This window comes from Macaca fascicularis, chromosome 15 (genome assembly GCF_037993035.2).
Source record: "Macaca fascicularis isolate 582-1 chromosome 15, T2T-MFA8v1.1".
NCBI classification, from domain to species: Eukaryota; Metazoa; Chordata; class Mammalia; order Primates; family Cercopithecidae; genus Macaca; species Macaca fascicularis.
Genome location: NC_088389.1, coordinates 99,584,242 through 99,605,402, shown reverse-complemented (window position 1 = coordinate 99,605,402; position 21,161 = coordinate 99,584,242). Strand labels below are relative to the sequence as shown.

General features: G+C 38.7%; 1 protein-coding gene across 4 annotated transcripts in view; it reads right to left on the bottom strand.

Moving 5' to 3' along the window:
- PIP5K1B (phosphatidylinositol-4-phosphate 5-kinase type 1 beta) overlaps nt 1-21,161 on the bottom strand; it is a 306,533-nt gene that overhangs the window by 129,529 nt on the left and 155,843 nt on the right. For all 4 annotated transcript variants that reach the window (XM_065530660.1, XM_065530659.1, XM_065530661.2 and 1 more), the window contains 2 exons: nt 16,778-16,908; nt 3,457-3,574 (listed from right to left, as the gene is read on the bottom strand). In XM_065530660.1, coding sequence (XP_065386732.1) covers nt 3,457-3,574; nt 16,778-16,908 — 249 coding nt within the window. The remainder of the gene's footprint in view (nt 1-3,456; nt 3,575-16,777; nt 16,909-21,161) is intronic.

The window sequence follows — 21,161 nt, the reverse complement described above, 5'->3', positions numbered from 1 at the left end:
CATGATCAATCAATGATCAACTCATGGCCAATCTTGTTTCTTCTAGACCTCCAACCACTCTGCTGCCTTACTTCCCTCAGATTTTTCTTTTGGGGCTGGGGGCATTCAATTTATTTATTTTTAACAGTTATAGTGAGATATAAGTCAGAAAGCATTCAATTCACCCATTTAGAGTATATAATCCTTCCGATTAATTTTTGAATTGATAAATAAAATTGTATATTTTTATGGTATACAACACGATGTTTTGATGTGTGTATACATTATGGAATGGCTCAATCAAGTTAATTACCATATTCTTCACCTCACATATTCATCACTTTTTTTGTGGTGGGAACTTTTTCTTTTTTTTAAAAAAATGATATATAATAGTTGTACATATTTTGGAGGTATATGTGATATTTTGATACCTATACACAATGTGTAATGATCAAATAAGAGTAATTGGGATATCTATCACCTCAAGCATTTATCTTTAAAATCTACTTTCTCAGCAATTTTCAAGTATATATTATTATTATCTATAGTGACCATGTAGAATCGATCTCCCACATTTATTCCTCCTCTCTAATTCAAGTTTTGCTATTTATTTATTTTTATTTTTGTTTTTTTGAGATGGAGTCTTGCTCTGTTACCCAGGCTGGAGTGCAAAGGTCTGCACTCGGCTCACTGCACCCTCCGCCTTCCAGGTTCAAGTGATTCTCCTGCCTTAGCCTACCGAGTAGCTGGGATTACAGGCACGTGCCGCCACGCCCAGCTAATTTTTGTAGTTTTAGGGTTTCACCATGTTGGCTCGAACTCCTGACCTCAAGTGATCTTCCCACTTCAGCCTCCTGAAGTGCTGGGATTACAGGCATGAGCCACCGTGCCTGGCTGTCTAATTCAAATTTTGTATGCTTTGACCAACTCCTCAGATTCTGTTGAAGTACATCCCAGATATCAAACAATTTTATCCATAGGTATCTCAGCGTATCCTCTAAAAGACAAGGATCCTCCTTTTAAAATAGAACCATGATATTATTATCCCACCAAAAAAGTTATTTCTCAACACCATCAAATATCTAGTCAATCTTTATATTTCCTTAGTTTCCTATAATTTAGAAGCTTGTTTATTTGAGTGGCCTGGACCTATCTGTTAATGTTAATAATGTTCCTGATAAAAACTCTTCCCTCCAGCCATATTGGTCCACTAAATGTCCCTCTGAAAACTGAATACATCCACATCTCTGGTTCTACAGTGCCCCTTCCAACCCTTCACCCCTGAGCATCCATCTCTTTTCTACCTTTTAAAATCCCTTGTAATTTTTAAGGCATGGTTAAAACCACACCATGCTCATAAGAAGACCTCCTAATCATCACCCCAAGAAAGAGAAAGACCTCTACCTCAACCCTAGAGTATTTCATGTTTTGCTTCAGTTTCTACATTTATTGCCTGGTAGAGTTGATTGGCTTTCTACATAGACAAATTAGCATTCCAGTTTGATTTTAAGTTCTTTGTGTGTCGTGACTTGTAGTTTTTTGAATTTCCCTACAAGTATTAGCAAAGTGTTTTAGATATAATAGGTGTTCAAAGTGCCCACTGATTGATTACGTTTTGCCAGCTACAGGCACAAGGACTTCTCTCGTGAGAAGTGATGAGCTAGATTCTTATGCTCCTTTGTAAATACTCTAACCACATTATGAAAATATTTTTTCCAGCTTAAAGACTCATTAGGAAACTCGGGTAGGCTGTATGGGAAGTTGTTCAGAAAAGGCTCTTCCCAAAGAAAGCAAATTTGTGAGGTCTGAATGAATGAAAGAATGGACGTCCAGCCTTTGGGGCAATGGATATGGGAGGGCTAAAGACAGGCATCCATCTGGTCATACTGACTGGATCAGCAGTGTGAAACGTAAGTCTAAGGCATCTCTTCAGCTGGTGAGAAGTTCAAGGAAATTCAGAAAGAGAATCCATTAAATTTGAGTGTGTGGCAGAAGATGAGAGATCTATCTTGTTTTCCATAATATAATACCGAAACCCCATTGGGGGTATATCACCAGTATAACCACATTGTAAACCCCATCTCAAACACATCACTCCATTATCATCAGTATAACCACATTGTAAACCCCATCTCAAACACATTTTCTGAATGATGACAACCTTCAGTAATTACAGAATGGCTAGAAACCAAAGGATGTTCTCTCTCTCTCTCTCTCACACACACACACACACATACACACACACACACACACAGAGATAGAGAACAAATGTGTGTGCTTGTGTACTTGCATTGGTAGTGACGGGTAGAGGCACCTGAGGCTTCAATTAAAGGGGAGTGGTAAGAGAAAAAGAGCAATATATACATTTAAGGGCAGCAGGATGCCAGGGACTTTCTACCTTGCCCTCACCATTCTTTGGAGACTTACTGATGTGCCTTGAGAAAGCAGTATTGCTTCATTAGGCAGAAGTCATATGATTTTCTTACGGACCAAATAAAGAAGATCATTCACAGATTTTCTTTTTTCTTTTACAAGATTCAGATGAGACATAAGAGAGTCTTCATCAGCACAGAGTAGAATCAACTTTTAATTATTTACATCTTATCCAAAGTATAAGATGCATATTATATACTCTTTGTTACACGTGTTGCTATACTTCCTCTGAAAAGCACTGTCCCAGGATCTGGCTCAAGTCTTATTAAGATCATTCAGAATGGGATGCACAATAAATATTTGATGGCATTCTTCCTACAGTCTTTTGGAAACCAATTTTGAAGAGCCCCAGGGCGTTAACAGTGATCAAATTATGAAACAAACCATTTTTTCACTTGCAACAGAAAGTTCCTGGCTCCTTGAACAGGAATGAGGTAAAACTCTGAGGTCACATCAGACTACCTCTCACAAAAAGGCTGTTGTGTCTGTACCTCGTGTGCCAGAAGGCAGATGAAGAGCACAGACAAATCTGAGGATAAAACATGCCCTTGTATCAAATAAAAATATGTTTAAAAAGTCTGCCTGAAGAGATCTTGAGAACAAAACTATCCAGATTCTTTAAAATGTTTATTCAAATTTGTAGGTCAAGGTGAAATGGTTGTGGGCCAAGGTAGTTTAGAGGAATGGTACAAATAAGGCAATTAACATAGAAAGGCTTTTGAATAGAATCTAATCAGCAAAATTCACAGGAGTATTTAGAACTAATTATAACATATCTGTTAGAATAATTATCTGAAGTCACAACTGATATTATAGTTATTTAAATATCAATTACCATCGCAGATTTTGCAGTTATCAGTAAAAGCTACATAGTCACATCAACATTTCTTGAAGCTAAATTTATAATCATTATAAAACTTGGAAATTTTACTATGCCCCAGAGCTTTATAAAATGAGAGACACAAGCCACTTGTTGCTGTTGCTACGAGACAAATGTTTACATCACACATTTCTATAGAAGGAAGAAAAATGACAGGTTCTTACCAAGTAATCATCAGGCTTGATACCAAAAAGTTCTCTGAAATATCGGAATGCTAATGGAGCGTATGTCTTAAATCTAAAGTCTGGGTAGTGATGTGCTGGGGTCAGATTGCTCCCTTCGCTGAAGTCAAAATATTAAAAAGAGAGAAAGAAAGAACACATTAGCAAGGACAATTGTGACTGCAAATTCTAGCTGTATTAGTCCTGGGCCAATGTTACCTCTAGAAAAATCATCCCCTGAGAGTGGGTTTCTCAAAGTTCATGTCATAAAGGCCAATGATCACCAGGTAGAAACAGATGCTAGTTAGTGAGGGTCACTCTGTGCAGGCATTCCCTGTCAATCAGTGTCACAAGCCTGAAAATTCATTTATCTTTTTGCGCTTTCTTCCTGGGAAGATCACTCCATTATCACCAGTATAATGACATTGTAATGCTTTGGGTAAAAGATCTAGGCCTTAGAGTGTGGAGCAATTTCAAAAATGCATTTTTTTTAACCATGAAGTTTGGATATTTGGCAAACATTGTTAACCAGGGATAAGTGAAATTAATTCTTAAAACATCCTACCAACAAAGAGAACCATCACACGGAATAGGACCTCAATCTGAACTCTTTTATTTACACTTTAAAAAAAAGAGACCTTACATATTAAAAAAATTTAAAACCTGATTTCCATTCCCCAGTATATCATTGTCTTCTTTTCCTTTTTCTGGGTTCATTTTGAAAAATTATACACAATACTTATGATACATAAAATGTACAAAGAATAAACCAGTGCATATCAATGAATCCAAAATGCTGCTTAAGACATAAAACATTATCCATACAGCTGAATCCCCTTCTGTACTTTTTACTGGTCAGATCCATTGAGGGATCCACTGGCCTAAATGTTGATGTTTATCAGTCTCATCCTTTTTATTCTTTGACTCCATACAGTATTACCTAATACATGAGCTCAGTCAAACCACCTAAGACACTCATTCTTAAATTTTTCAGTGTTTTCATTGTTAAAATTTTCAGAAAAATTAGAACAATGCAATAGAATTTTATGTAAAGGTTCAAGATCCCTTTGATCTACATTCTAGGTGGGACATTGAGAGCCTACGCAAGTTTATCATGGTCTGCTTTTTATGGATACCACACAAAAAGGACTGGGCAAATGACAAAGACTTTCAGCACAGAATAAACACTTTGGATCTACTACAGTTTAAGTTGTTGAGATCAATCAGATTCTTGCATCAATGCCTGGCACATAGCAGACACTCAATAAGTATTTGTTGAGTGAAAGAATGAGTCTTCAACATAATGCTAATAGAGAAGATGTGATTTTTACATGGAAATTACATTAGAAAATCAATGTGTAAGGCAGAAATTCAGCATAGTCACAGGTTACCCTTGAAAACTAGGAAGTATCTATTCAATATATCATATGCAACTAGTTTTTCCTCCTGCACGATTACCGATGACTGTTTTGTTTTTTTGTTGTTTTTTTTGCTGAGTACCAGAGGATGGAGCTGGCTTGTGTTGTTAGGGGTTAGCACCATATAATAAATGGTTATCTTGAAAGGCAGGATTACACTCAGGCAGCAGCAAGGCTACACACTAGGAGAGTGATACAGGGACTAAGACTGCCTGAGAGAAGAGCAGTCACATTGTAAGGAATGACCCCCAAATCATCTGCTCATTTAAATGGTTATTGTTTCTCTAAGCAAGCATAGTTGAATATTTAGTACTAACGTATGATGCCCTGGTGCTGTATCCAACCATTTTCTCTTTCTATATTTTGGGATTTAGGAGGGGATTCGATCCCATGGGACTGTCAAAAGGAATGATTCTGAAACGTATATGGCACGTGATAATTTATTAATATAAATGTAGATTATATAGAAATAAAGGGTAAAAGCAAAGAGGCTCAAAGAGACCTATAACATCCTTCGTGACTCAATTTTGCAAGCAAGTAAATATAACCACAATGCCTTAGGTTCTGAAGCAGGCTGCTTTCAGTGGGCTAAGAGCGTTGCCAATTTCTTCTCTCTTTTTCACCTTCTATCTCATACAAAGGAACTCATTCTATTGGAGCAGATTTCCTTCAACATTCAAAGAGGTAAGATAAAACACCCATGTTCCACTTAAATGGAGTTTCTCTCATATTTTTGCAGTTTTAGGCCCAAGATTTTATCAGAGAGGATGCTGCATTTACTATTATTATTTTCATTTTGGGTTAGTTCTGAGCTCCTTGGATTATTCATCTTTCCCTGAAGTTTCCATTCATTATAAAAATTTTCCTTAGATTCACATCTCTCTGACTACTGTGATTTATTCAGTTATGGTGTAAAAATGATAGTGTTAGGTTTCCCTGGAGTGAGACAGACACACAAACACATGTTCACACATACACACAAGAATGCTCATGTACACACAGCAGAGCAGCTTCAGGTAAAGAACAGGAACCTTTATTTCCTTAGGCATACAGAAATAATAATAGGTATTTGGTGGTTTAAAAAACCACTAAATCATTCCATGAAAAAGAATTAAATCTAGGTAGCTTTGGGCCATATTAAGATACAGAGAAGTATGGGCCAACTGTGAGGAGGCTTACCTACATGGGACAATCAAGAAAATATATTTGTGTAAACAGAGAAAATGAAAAGGAGTGGGCAATAATACTTAATGGAGGCATCATACAGAATGGATGTTGCTTCACGGTGTAATTAACATATAGGAAGTAACAATTAATTGCTGAGGTTACACAATCTTGAACCTCTGTATTTGTATGAATGGAAAGGAAAATTCTCATATAGTGGCTTCTATAAATTAGGTTCATAGTACATCACAACTCTTTGTTTGTTTTCTCTCCTAGGAGATTTTATTTTATGGCTTCTATTTTCCTTTGGTTAATATTAAGATTGGGCTGTACTCTCTTAAGTCCTACTGGATACACTGTGTGGTAGTTAAGATGGTGGATTTTACAGTCCAGGGAGACCTCGGTTCAAGTTGCCTCTGTAATTTACAAGCTGAGTTTCACCAGGCCCAGTACGGAACCTCTACAAATTAAGTGGCTTAGTACATGAAAAGGTGAAAGTTAAAGTACTTTGAATGCAGGGAGCCATCAACACATTTGGATGATTGAGGCTATATAGGAAACAGCCCTGAGCCAAACACTTCACATGAGGAATGTGTTGAAAATGTAGTTAAAAAGAAAAATAAATGACAAAATGGGAAAATATTTACAACTCATATCACAGACAATGGGCTAATCTCCTAATATAAAGAGCTCCAATAAACTGCATAAAAGTCCAAAAAGTCCAGCCAGGGCAATATGGTGAAACCCTGTCTCTATGAAAAATACAAACATTTGCTGGGCATGGTGGTGCACACCTGTAGTCCCGGCTACTTGGTGGGCTGAGGCAGAAGGATCGCTTGAGCCCAGGAAGTTGAATGTGCAGTGAGCTGAGACTGCGTCACTACACTCCAGCCCGGGCAACAGAGCAAGACCCTGTCTCAGAAAAAAAAAAAAAAAAGAAGATCAAAAAGTTAACTTAAAAAAATAGCTGAGGATACGATCAGGCACTTCACAGAAATGAAAAGATATGACTCAAACATAAGATGCTCAACCTTATTCATAAAATAAATGTTACTGAGAGACATTTTACCTGGAAGACTGGTGAAAATCCACAACTGTGATATAGCTTGAGGAGAACTGGTATTCTGAAATATTGTTAGTGGGAATGTAAATTGAGATATTTTTTCCCATAAAGGACATTTTCACAACTGCTATCAAAATTACAAACATGTAATTCCTTGATCCAGCAAATACATGCCTATGTTGTTCTATGGATAAACTAGCATTTGTCCAAAACAATATATGTGAACATGGTTACTCATTATGGCAACCTGGATGGCCTTCAGGAGAGGACTCGTCTAATTAATTATGATTCAGCTACACAATGGAATTTTATGCGGTATTAAGAAAAGAATAAGAGTGCTTATTACGTACTGACATGGCAAGATCTCCACGATAAATTGTTAAGTGGATGAAACGATGCAGAATGCTGTGTATGGTATGTCACCACTTGTATAAAAAAGAAAACAAATATTCTTTTGGCACGCATATTCATAAAAAATCCTTGAAGGAAAAACAAGCCACAAGTAACAGTGATAACTGGAGTTGGACACTGAAAAAAGGCACAGGGACAAAAGAAACTTTTCACAGTATTCCTTTTAAGAACAGGACAAAGCTTGCTATGTATTATCATTCACAAAATTAAATAGATTTTAAAAGTTAGAGGTTAAAAGCCATAAACTGATCCCTCTTCCCCCAAATAGAGCCCTCCATGCTCAGCACCACAGCAGAAGGTTTGTTTACCTCCACATATTTAAGCTGCTCCAATGAATAACAAATACCAGCTTGACATGAATGAAGTCTAGTGAAGGAAATGCAAATTAATGAGATCGCTGGCCCCTGCTGGGCCTGGATATTTGTCAGGGGAGCACGAGTGCAGAGAAAACGGCAAGTCCAGTGAAGGTCAGCCAGCAGGCAACAACCTTGGTTCTCTGAGGCCTCACGCGGGCACATTTACTGTGTGTAGATGTGGGTGCCAGCCCACAGACGTTCCCCACAGAATCTCCACAGCACAGGTACCAAGTGCTTAGCAACTTCCAGCATGGCCGAACTGCCAACATTCAAACACAAGGACTGCAATCAACATTTGCCTGCTGAAGTCCGCAGGCTTTCCTTGCCTGAGACTGGGGTTACCTGTTGGGTAATTGTGCTCAGCATCCAGACTTAGCAAAAATGAAGTCAGAAAAAGAGTAGACCTCCTAACAGTTTAAGATTTCACTCCAGCCTGGGCGACAGAGCGAGACTCCGCCTCAAAAAAAAAAAAAAAAAAAAAAAAAAAAAAAAAAAAAAAAAAAAAAAAAAAAGATTTACCTTATATTTCTTCAGTGCACTTATGTAGGGTATAAAAAAAAAAACCACCCAACAACTGACTTTCCTGTCTTGGCATAAGTTGAAGCTTTGGAAAACTCAGCTATGGGGTTTTAAGCAGTGGTTCTAGATGCTTGGATCCCATGGGCCAGTAAAATTTCGATAACAAAAATTTGGAATTCAACCTTGGATTTCCAACTTTATTTTGCCAAGTAAGAACCTAAACAATTAAGCAAACACACATTACAATCCCTATCACATCACAAAAGGGCATGTTTAGCTCCAAAAAAGGAGAAAGAAATTTCAAATAAAGAACAGAAGTTTCTCTGTCCTCTTCCCCACTTATTCACTAAGAAGCAGTTAAAGTTCAATCACAGACCAGCTCTGGCATTCCGATATTCACCTATTCTGAGGCAAGTTCATTTTTAAGGCCAAAGCTACTGCTCGTCTTAGTCTAAAAATACATATATCTTAATGGCAACGTATGTTCACAATTACACAATGTTGAAGTTTGAGGAAGCATTGGCCACCATCTGGAATTCCCCATTTAGCAGATAAATCAAAGTCCAGGGAGGGAAAATAATGGCCCAAACTGATCAGGAACAAACATGATTGGGAGATGAGACTCACATCAGGAGAAAAGTCACAAGCAGATAGGAATGGCTTAACTCAGACTTGACGTTCCTCTGTTATTCTTTTCAGGATTCAGTTACAAGTTTCAGAGGTTTCTCCCTGCCCAAATACCCAATTACTTCCACATGAGGCCCTCACACCACAGGGGCTGGTGGGTAGAATTTCACTTACAGAAGCTTTGGTCAGCTGGTGTTCTCCTCTGTGTGTACTAATAACATCACGGCTTTGTTTATGGGGTTTTAGAGCCTGATGACCAAGTGCTAGTTTTGGTGGCACTGGACTGAGAGATGTGGTGGTAAGCAATGGGGTTAAAACTAATTTAGCATCTCAAACTAACACAAGGGGTCCAGTTTTGGAGCTGAGACTCAAAGAGCTTTGTTGTCTCTAGAGCAGCATTTTCCATTTAGTGAGTTTCGTTTATTTCAGATTATAACCAAATCATCAGTAGGGGCTCTGGGGACTTTTGACAAAACTAGTACTTACACAATTCCTGGGTGATAGTGGTCAGTTTCGCTAAAGGATGCTAAATGCCCTCACTTTTGTTCAACAAACGTGACCTTACCCTCTGTGTGACGGGATAAATGAAAGGTGCTTTGTCTTGATGTACAGACATTAGGAAAGCTTAAGGGGCACTACAGTTGGATGAATGCCACTACGATCCAGTAACAAACCACTGATGGTACCCAGTCTTCAAGCTGGACCTTCGTACACAGCAGTTGGTAAAAGTGGCTTTAAGGTATTATTCATTGCCTCTGCCAGTTCAGCCAAGGTGGAGATCCCTTGGTTTCCACATACAATTCTTTACGTTACTAGAGAGAGAGACAGAAATTGGTCCTCTCTTTTGCCAAATTAGATAGTGCTCATGAATGGAAAAGCAAAACAAAGCAAAACAAAAGACACACTCCTTGCTGGTGCCAACCTCCCATTGCTGAGCAGTTCTGTGATGGGTACACATGAACTGCATTGTAAAAGAGGAGGCTGCACCATCTTCAGAGACCAACCAGCTGACAGCCAATCTTTAAAAGTCAGCCTCTGAAGACAGCTTAAATTCCCCAACCAAATAGTGCATTCCGGGATGTTATTTACTGGGAACATGTGACATCATCGGTTATCTAAACATTAAACCATCCAAGAAGTTATTACCATACTGGAAAACTGTGCTTGAAGATAATTTCAAACAAAGTAGAATACTGTATAATATCTAGTGCATGCAATAAATCCTTTATTTTGAACTGAAGGAAGAGGTATATATGGCTTTTATTAATAGGAAATCAGTTTCTCCCCATCCTCACCAAATACACATTGAACAAAGACGTGAAGAGTTTTGATTTGAAGGAGCATCATATTATGGGCTTGCCCAGCAGCAGTCGCCTCTCATTTTCTCCCAAGAAGACTATGCTGGTATCTTTGTTTTCTACCCACATGTACATAAAAATTGGTGCAGAATGTTTGTATAGATCAGGAGTTGGCAATCTTTTTATTTACTTTTCTTTTTATTAAAGGCAATCTTTTTATTTATTTTTCTTTTTATTAAATATGAAGAAATGAGATCTCACTATGTTGACCAGGCTGCTTTCAAACTCCTGAGCTCAAGCAATCCTCCCACCTCGGCCTCCCAAAGTGCTGGGATTATAGGCGTTAGCCACTGCACCCAGCCTTGGCAATCTTTTTCCATAAAGGGCCAGATAGTATTTTGAGCTCTGTGGGCCATACGTTCTCTGTAGCAATTACTCAACTCTGCTGCCATTGTAGAATAGCAGCTGCAGACAATGTGTAAATGAATGGATGTGGCTTTATTCCAATTAAACCCTATTTACAAAAACGGGCAGTAAGTGGGGCCTGTCCCATAGGCTATTGTATGCTGACCCATATGGTATAAAACAGTGGTCCCTAACCTTTTTGGCACCAGGGACCAGTTTTGTGGAAGACAATTTTTCCACAGACAGTGGAAATGGGGGGATGGTTTTGGGATGAAACTGTTCCATCTCAGATCATCAGGCATTACATGCTCATAAGAAGCAAGCAACTGAGATCCCTTGCATGCACAGTTCACAATAGGGGCTGTGCTCCTATGAGAATCTAATGTTGCCAGTGATCTGACAGGAAGGGGAGCTTGACCTCCTAATACTCACTTGCCCTCTGCTCACCTCCTGCTGTGCTGCTGGTTTCCTAACAAGCCACGGACCAGTACCTGTCTGCAGCCCAGGGTTTGGGAATCCCCGGTATAAGATGGACTCTTGGATAAGTTTATGTCATTATGCCTTGAAATGCAGGCAGTTGGCTAGTTTGTCAAACCTGTAACATTGAGTTATGATATGAGGCAATATTTTATATGAACCTTTGACATATATGTTTGTTTATCATTTAGGATAATGTTTTACCCCTTTGCCACAGTTTCTTGGAATTCTTTTTCAAAAGGTGGGTATTCCCTGGCTGTCCAAATAAATCCTGAAGTGCATGTGGGTCAAACCCAAGGGCAGTCTGTTTTCGTAACAATCTTTACATCAAGGTAAACTCCTGTTTGACAAGTGAAGAGACTGAAATATAGGGGCTTTAAAAATTCCTCAGCTGCATAATTATTCTTGAATATGGAAAGATTTTAAACTTTTACCACCAGCTTTTAAACCATTTTTGCCACTTCCACAGATTAGGGCTGGTTCTGAGGGGAACAAAGAAGCAGATTGAGGTCCACAATTCTAAGATAAAAGCTGGACACTTGTTCTGATTCAATAAAGCAGAAATACCATTCCCATGCTTTATTGCCACAATGTAGAGAAAAACAAAACTCTGGGGCCAGCTAACCCTGAGTTAAAATCTTGGTTTTACCATTTATTGGCTGGATAGCCTTGGGCTAAGTGACTTAATGTCTTAGGGCCAAATTATTTCATATACCAAATAGTGTTCTTATAAAGATGAAAGATAATAAAAATTAATATATGTTATATAAGCCAATTTACTATATGAATAAAACTATGCTTGGTTCAGTTAGTTCTTAAAAATTTTGCCTCCCTTTGCCACCTTAGGTTCTTGTTTACATGGTACAAGCATTATAAACCATCCTCCTTCTTCTTTATCCTATCAATGCATGAAAACTATCTACAACCTTGAGCTTCTGATCCTAACACAGAATTTGGGGTCAAAATATTAAGATATGATCATGATTTTCTTACTTATCTACTTTGAGATTTTGGAACACATTTTGGAAGATCATGGAGCCAGACAGTTAAAAGAGATTTTTATATCCTCTTTCAAATCTTAAAAAGGCCCAGGGCTTTTTCCATCTACAAAATGAAATAATTCACAGGACAAATTATGTACTTGATATTTAAAAATAACTTTGAGCAGCTTCAAAATATATAAATCAGAAAAAAAAAAAAAAAACAATGCATTTGGTTGCTAGGGGAAATGGATTCTGCAACTTCAGAGAGCAATAAATTAAAACATCTCCAGGTACCTCAAGTAATTAGTTCTATGACCCAGATAGACTCGTTGAGTTCTGGAGCCATCAGAGACTGCAGAGTGTTTTGGATGCTTACAACCAGGGCCTGTCCTGCCCACCTACCCCTTTCCTCATCCCCATATGGGCTTGGAAATACTTGAAGAGAGAAAGCATTATTTGACTGATTTATTCAAGTTTATTTGACATACAATAAAGTATACAATTTGTTACTTTTTCACATGTGTATATCCACCTGTGGAACCATCACCACAATCAAGATACTAAATTTATCCATCACTTTGTAGGGGTTTTTTGATTGCTACAGCAACTAGGAGATATTACTGGCAGGGCCTGGGGACCACAGATCTTCTGAAATGTACTGTCTTGCACAAAGAGGTGTCTTATCCAACAAGGCCAATAGCACCTCCATTGAGAAACACTGGGCCAAATCCCTTTGCTAAATCCATGAAGACACTGAGTCCAGATGATGAAACTGAGGCAAGACTAGTTTCTTCTGTTTACTGTAAATCCATCTGGTGTGCCTGTGTTACTTGACAAACAAGATAGCATCTGCTGAAAGAAATTCTTGGTCTGAATCAAATGTTGAGGCCGGCACGTGCCATGGTGGCGTGGGAGTCCGAGTCCAGGGGCATAGAGCCAAGCCGGGACAATAATTCTTTTTAATTTAAAAATAACAAATAAGAAAAAAAATGCATCAAATGTTAAATTTTGTATTGCCATTTTTGTTTTGAAGGCAAGATACAGACTTTCATTTTCATGGGGTGTTTTTAGTAAGGTCGCTTGAATGAATAGAAAGCATTTCATGTATACTTTAAATAGTATGGTTTGTGACATGAACCTGAAAAGACAGTCCAGTCATCCCATGTGGCAGCAGAACCATGCTAGGACCCAGGCTATTTTTCACTCTGGTCAATTTGATTTTTTGGTTTTGACCCCAGCAATATTGCCTCACAAATCCATTTTTTTGTTTGTTTGTTTTTTTGAGACGTAGTCTCGCTCTGTCCCCTAAGCTGGGGTGCAGTGGCGCCATCTTGGCTCACTGCAAGCTCCGCCTCCGGGGTTCACGCCATTCTCCTGCCTCAGCCTCCCGAGTAGCTGGGACTACAGGCGCCCGCCACCGCGCCCAGCTAATTTTTTGTATTTTTAGTAGAGACAGAGTTTCACCGTGGTCTCGATCTCCTGACCTTGTGATCCGCCCGCCTCGGCCTCCCAAAGTGCTGGGATTACAGGCGTGAGCCACCGCGCCCGGCCAAATCCATTTTTTTTTAATTCGAGTACCCACCCAAATCCTACCCATCTGCACCTTTTTCCCTGGACTGGACTCTCGCCTGTCTTTCAGAGTAGATTCACGCCTTCGGTCCATGAATCTCCAGCCTTTGTCTTCAGTCACACAGAACATTCCCTCACAAACTCTGCTATCTTTCCACTCACCAGTCCGCACCTTCCTCTTCCTACAAATCATTACTAAAAGGTAAGGCAGACAGCATGTCATTTTTTGGTCTAATATCTGATTATTTTAGACAGCCCAGAGAAAGGGTTGATTTGTAATTATAATTGTATGCACAGTTCTCTATCGCACTATTTAAATCTAACTTAATCCAACTAAATATGCCTATATGCAAACATCTATATCTATTTAGCCTTTCTATTTCATGCATCTATTTTAGTTTTAATCTATATTTATTATGTATTTTCATTACTCCATTGCATATGTGTATATATATATGTGTATATATACACACACACACACATATGTGTATCACTTAATACTTTTCAAAGTTCTTCTTATAGACTTTTACTCATTTTACACAATACTATTATAAAGAAAATGAGGGAGGTAATTTTTTTCTTTTTCGTTCTTTTTTTTTTTGAGACAGAGTCCCACCCTGTCACCCAGACTGAAGTACAGTGGCAGGTGACCACTGCAACCTCTGCCTCCCAGGCTCCAGAGATTCTCCTGCCTCAGCCTCCTCCTGAGTAGCTGGGATTACAAGTATGCACATTTATAGGCTGCAAATACTCTAAAATGCTATATTTTAAATGTGACAAGGGATACCTCTAAATAAAGGAAAGTCAGCTAGCTACTCCTCTGCCAGTGAGACACCTGCTGCTGCTACCTTGGATGACAGTGAAGGCCAAAGACACAAAGTGCTAATAGATGTCATTTGGATATTTAAGATGCTTTTAAAAAATGATTTGAGTTTTATTAGTTGTAAGAGACGTGTGATAACTCCAAGAACAAAATTTGTTATCTACCAGAAAAGTTCTCTCTCTCAAGTGGAAAGTCATGGGCGAGGCCAGTGGTTCTCAAACCTTTCTGTAATGAGAATCACCCCGAGGGCTTGTTAAAACAGATTCCTGGTTCCCACCCACAGAGTTTCTAATTCAGTTGGTTTGGGTGGAGCCCAAGAATCTGCATGTCAACAAGTTCCAGGTGTGCTGGTATTTAGGATTTGGGGACCTCATGCCTGAGCTACGCTTTCCCCAAGAGCCCGTCAATGGCTGGCTATGTTGATTGGACAATGGAAGTAGAAGAGGTCAGTCAGTGAGGATGGGGGGAGCACATGAAACATCTTTATACCCCCACATTCAGCTGTAATGCCCTCAGCACCCTGAGCTCACTGTCTCCACACTCCCACCAAAGTCCTCCATTTCTCCTGTTCTTTGTAGCCAAAGAACAACAAAGTTGAAATCTCTGGGTAGAGACCTTTGGAGACCGTGAGAACTCAAACAAACATCCTGCAAACACACAAGCATTATGAGCCTAAAAAAATCATACCAAAAGATGAAGATAAACTCAAGACCCCCTGGCTTTTAAGAGAAAAATATGTACTTAATACATACTTTTTTTTTTTTTTTTGGAATGGTAGACTGTTAAAAACAAACACAAAGAACAATTCCAACTATAGAAAGAAGAGTAGGATCATGAGCAAGGATTATATCTTGGGCCTTGGAGTTGTCCATTTTCTGCCTGGAATCTGGTTCTCATGGCTGCTAGAGGACCCTAGACAAGTAGACTTCAAAAGGCCAGTAGACCAACTTTATTCTGCAGCTAAGAGCATTTAAAGTAAAACTAGGTAGCTGACTTTTAAAAATTTATGGGCTCCGGTCCTTGGTGACTATGTGGGGGTTACCGCATGTCCACATACAAGTTTTATTTTTAGGCAATTGACACCTGCACACAGAGATAAATGTGTTAACATAATTCTTCTAAAGATACATATAGATTTTTAATAAGGTGATGGGGACACTAGTGGTAAACAAAGTGTCACTTTAGCCATGTTTACCCAAGCCTGGTAATAACAAGGCTTATTTTGAAGAGAAATGTTGAAATCAATTCTCACAGCTTCAAAGACAAAATAATTACCTCCAAGTCCCCAAATTGAACATCTTTATTTTTATTTTTCAGATCATTTGAAAAATTCTGTCACTTGTGGTGATTCTTTTTTTTTTTTAATCAGTGTTGACCAGGTTGACCTCGAATGCGTAGCCTCACCTCCCTGAGTGCCAGGGCAACCGGCCTGAGCCATGATACTTCTTATTTAATGATTACTTCTTCTCTTCCTAAATGAAGGTAGTAATATAATTTTTAATTAATTAGTTTTACTGTGGTAAAATATACTGAACATAAAATTTACCATGTTAGCCATTTTTAAGTGTACAGTGCTGTGGCACTAATATATTCATATTACCATCATCCATTTCCAGATGCATTCGTTTTTAAATAATTGATCCCATCACCCTAAAATGATGAAAGCTAGAGATAATATGTATGGGTAACCTTGGTATTTTTGCAAACAGCAGGATTCTCTATGTTTTCCAGAGGAAAGTTAAGTTAAAGTCGTCATAAAAGAGAATAGATAAGACTAGACTCAGATTTGAGGCCCAATTGTGGGCCTAGCTCATGCTTTTAAATTAGGGGGAGCAAAAACCTAGCACCAGCTGCTGCTTCACGGAAGCCTTCCTTCTCTAAACCCTTGGTGGACATTACTCTGTAATTACTGCACTCTTTCCCACTGAACCTCAAAATCTTTCTCCATATGGTCTTCCAGGTATTTATCATAACTAATTAGAACTGGTCCATAGATGAAACCTATTTACCATCTTCACATAAAAATTGCGAGGCATCAGGAAGTAATTGCGATGAAACAGGAAGTAAACATAATTTGGACTGCCTTTGGCCTGCCAAAGGCCCAATATTCACATCTGTACATGTAAACATGCACATAGTAGAAAAGCCCTTCAATATGGGGTTGTCACAAAGAAATAGCATGGAAATCATCACAAATAAAAATGTTCTTACCTGGGTAGAAACACACTTTCTACCACATAAAAGTCTTGCATAAGAACATCTCGTTCTGGCTTGGAAGTGAGATTGCCCACCGTGTATCCTATTCCCAGCTGAATAGCACCTTTAATAGCAGATGATGCAGTCTGCAAAGAAAACAAGGGTCTCAACATTAGTCTTAAGAGTCAGGGCTTTGTTCAATGGTACAGGCAACAAAACGTGAGTGAGGTTCGATTCTCTTTCTTGCTCCAAAACAATGACAAGGCTGAGGTTTGGCAAGATGATAAGTTGCTTCTTTTGATGCAGAATCTATTCCAAATGTTAAAGCTCTTTCTTTTCATACATTTTTTGTGATGTTTTTTATAAATGTTTAAAGGTCAAATTATAATCCAATTGCTCATCTTCCTTTCACTAAGAACTCAGAAACTTGAAGGAACACTTTGAATAAATAGCATTAAAATTTCTACCCAAAGACAAATGGTACATTCACATTTTAAAAAATAAGAACTTCTATAACATATTTATAAATTAGTAAGAGTATTTTATCTTCATAAGAAATGAGAGAGTAAAAAACAATTTGAATCTTTGGAGTACACAAATAATTTGGAAATTGCTTATTAGTCTCACTATAGATCCGTAATAATTTCTTACACTGATCTGTGCTAAAACATACAGCATGGGGACATCAATATTTCCCACTTACTACTTTTCTGGTATCATCCAATAATTAAGCTGATGTAATGTTAACTTTGAGAATAACTACCGTAAATATGTATATGTGTGTGTGTGTCTGTGTGCGCGTGTGCACGCGTGTGTGTATGAGCATACACATATATAGTTTTAACCAACATAATAGGAGAAATAACAGAATAACTCCATTTAGGACAATTAGAATGTATTTTTTTATGGTGAAGTGTGTCATACTTTTTATGCCTTGCACTGCCTAATGTAGTGCTACATACATGGTAGGAATTAAACACTTAAATCAGTGGTTCTTCACCAGGGACATGTGATGATATCTGAAGACATTTTTCAGTAATCACAACTGGCGGTGGTGGCATTATGTCTAGTGGGTAGAGGCCAGGGATGCTGCATGGGTCAGTTTCCACCACAAAGAATCATCCAGACCAAAATGTCAATAATGCCGAGGTTAAGAAACACTGACTTGAATGGAGGTAATAAAGATCATTGACTTTATAGAAAAGATACTTTCTTTCTGATTTAATGTTTTTACCCAGCAAATCTAAGATCCATCCCCACCTCCCCACATGCTTTGTATCTTTTTATTTCTTCAAGCTTTTAACACCAGAGAACACCCGTCTATTCTGGAAAAAATTTCTTCTCTTGATTTCTATGATAGAATATGGTCCTGGAGCCACTTCTATATATATAGAATACACACACACACACACACACGCACACACACACACATTTTTAAATTTAAAAAAAAAAATTTTTTTTTTTTGAGACAGGGTCTTGCCCTGTTGCCCAGGCTGGAGTGCAGTGGTGCGATCTCAGCTCACTGCAATCTCTGCCTCCCGGGTTCAAGCAATTCTCATGCCTCAGCCGCCTGACTAGCTGGGACTACAGGCATGCACCACCACGTCTGGCTAATATTTGTATTTTTAGTAGAGATGGGATTTCGCCATGTTGGCCAGGTTGGTCTCAAACTCCTGGCCTCATATGATCTGCCCACCTCAGCCTCCCAAAGTGCTGTGATTACAGGTGTGAGCCACCATGCCCAGCCTACTTCCAGCTTTTCTGATAGTCTCGCCTGTCACTTCTTCACTGACCTCTCATATTGTATTTGCTATAATTGCAGTGTCCCCAGAATTTGGTCCTTGATCGTCAGGTCTCCTTAATTACCCTGGTAATCAATTCATTCCTAATGGCTTAAATACGGTTTCTATTCAGATGGCTCGCAGATTCTTTTCAATCAATTGGGATGCTGTTCTGTCAACACAAATGCAGTGTATACAGAGCCAAATTAATATCTTACAACCTCTCCACACCACTTCTAGATTGACTTCATTTCCCAAGGCACTGTCATCTTCAGTTATCCAAACTTGACCTCCAAACAGACTACACCTAGAACAGGGCTAGGTCTCCAGTCCATTTATTGACTACTTTCCCATAGGGGCATCATTTCATCACTTTGCTTATTCCACAATAAAGGTTATGTCACCTTTAGTGTGAGGACAACTATCTACATCCTTGACACTTAAGGAGGTAGAAAAATGTCTTCGTGTTTTTCTTTTTTCACGTGCCCTTTTATTTAAGATCCTAGGACAGCAAGATGGCAAAAGACTAAGACTTAAGCCCACAGCGCATTCAGTGTTTCTTTAAAAAAAAAAGAAAAAAAAAAAACCCTGCTATTTTAATGCTCCCTCTCTGAGCTCTGCAGTGTCACCAATTGGCGTCAGTGACCTTTTGTACCAGTAGCTCTGACTTTTAAAGGCTGAAATGGATTTTCTTTATTTTAACCTTGCATAAAAATTCAAAAGACATCTCTTCTCCCACGCGTCACTCAGACTGGTAAGGCACAAGAGGTGACATGAGCACTTCCCAGAGGGCCCAATACGCCACATTGTTCTAAGCCAGATCTATCAACAGGTTCACATGCTGCCCAAGTGCTCTGCACCCCCCGTACCGTACCCACCCCCCCACCACACCCCTGACCCTGCTTTCCAGAACTACCTGTATCTGCTTAACCCACAAAACCACCACGATAACATCATTTGAACACTTCTTGGGCTGGAACAGCCTGCCAGAGTATCCAATTCTTTGTTGTCTCCACCCTGGCAATAGAAGGTAGTCAAAGCTGTGACTAGTCTACACATAGTGATATCAAACTTCAGGAGCATGAGAATCACTGGGTACACTTGCTAAAACAGATGATGGTCATGTCCCCAGAATTTCTGATTCCAAAGGTCTGGAGTGAGGACCAAATATATGGTCTTGTTCTAAGAAAAAATCTTTCTCCTCTAGTGTGAGGTTAAGTTTTGAGCCCCTAAGGAGTAAGATTTTGAAAAGAACCCTGCTGTTATATATTTAGTTAAATCAAAAACAGACTAGTAATAATATTACTTTCCATTCACAGCATTTAAAATTCAGGTGCTCTGATGGGAGAAATAATAAAAGTAGTTATTAATCTTTTCAGACCAACTAATTTATGCCAGGCACTTGATATATGAATAACAACAATTATGATCATAATCTGTCATAATCATAGCACATACTAATGTAGTGTTTACTACTAAATGGCAGGCACTCTTCTAACTGCTTTCTGGTTATATTAACCCTTTTATCCTCACGACTCTATGATGTAGGCACTCTTACTGTTTCCATTGCCTCAGGAAGGTTTAGCAACTTACACGAGGTCACACAGCTACTGACAAGGTGAAGCTGGGACTCACCTCTAGGAAGGCTGGCTTCAGAGTCCCAAGTTATACTCCACTGCCTCTAAATCAGAATCTCCTCACTCATTTGACCCTCTCCAGAAACATGAAGCATCGTAACAACTGTTCCCATTTTACAGGGGTGGATTTAGGCTTAGCAAGGTTAAGTGACTTGCCCAAGTCCCTTTGCTAGTGTGTGGTGGAGTCTGACTGCCAAACCCAGGCTGCCTCCACATCCATGTTTGTAAAATGAGCCTAGAATCAAAGTTGGAAGTTCTCTTTTAAGTTTAAATGTTTGACTTCAACAAAGCAAAAGCTCTGAGAGAGCCATTCCTTTTGGTGAAAAAAGGGTAAAAATGTTATTTGCTTCCAATCATACCCACCCACGGGTAAGCCAAAGAAAAACTTGTAAACCTCTTGGTAAAGCTGTACAAACACCATCGTTAATGTCACCACTGGTAACACGGGGACTATTAACAAAAGGCGTTATTTTGCTGACATACTAGGAATGACACCTCAAAGTTTCCTCCTCCCCAGGTCTGTGTAAAAATTAAGTGCTTTAATATTGATACATTTGGGTATCGCTAAAAAGCATCTTATATATGGAATCTAAAAATGTTGAACTCGAAGTAGAATGCCAGTTACCAGGGGCTGGTTGGGGGCTGGGGGCTTGGGGAGATATTGGACCAAGGATAAAATTGCAGTTAGATAGGGGGAACAAGTCCAAGAGATCTACTGTACAATGTGGTGACTACAGTTAATAACATGGTCGTATTTTAAAAATCACTAAGAAAGTAGATTTTAAGTGTTCTCATCACAAAAAATAACTATGTGAGGAAATGCACATTGCCTCAATTAACTAACTCCACTGAGTCATCTCACAATGTATACATATTTCCAAACGTCATGTTGTACACAATAAAGATATATAATTTTTACTTGTCAATTAAAAAAATAAAATAAAAAAAGCATCTTATTTACTTTGTGGAAATGTCTGAGGC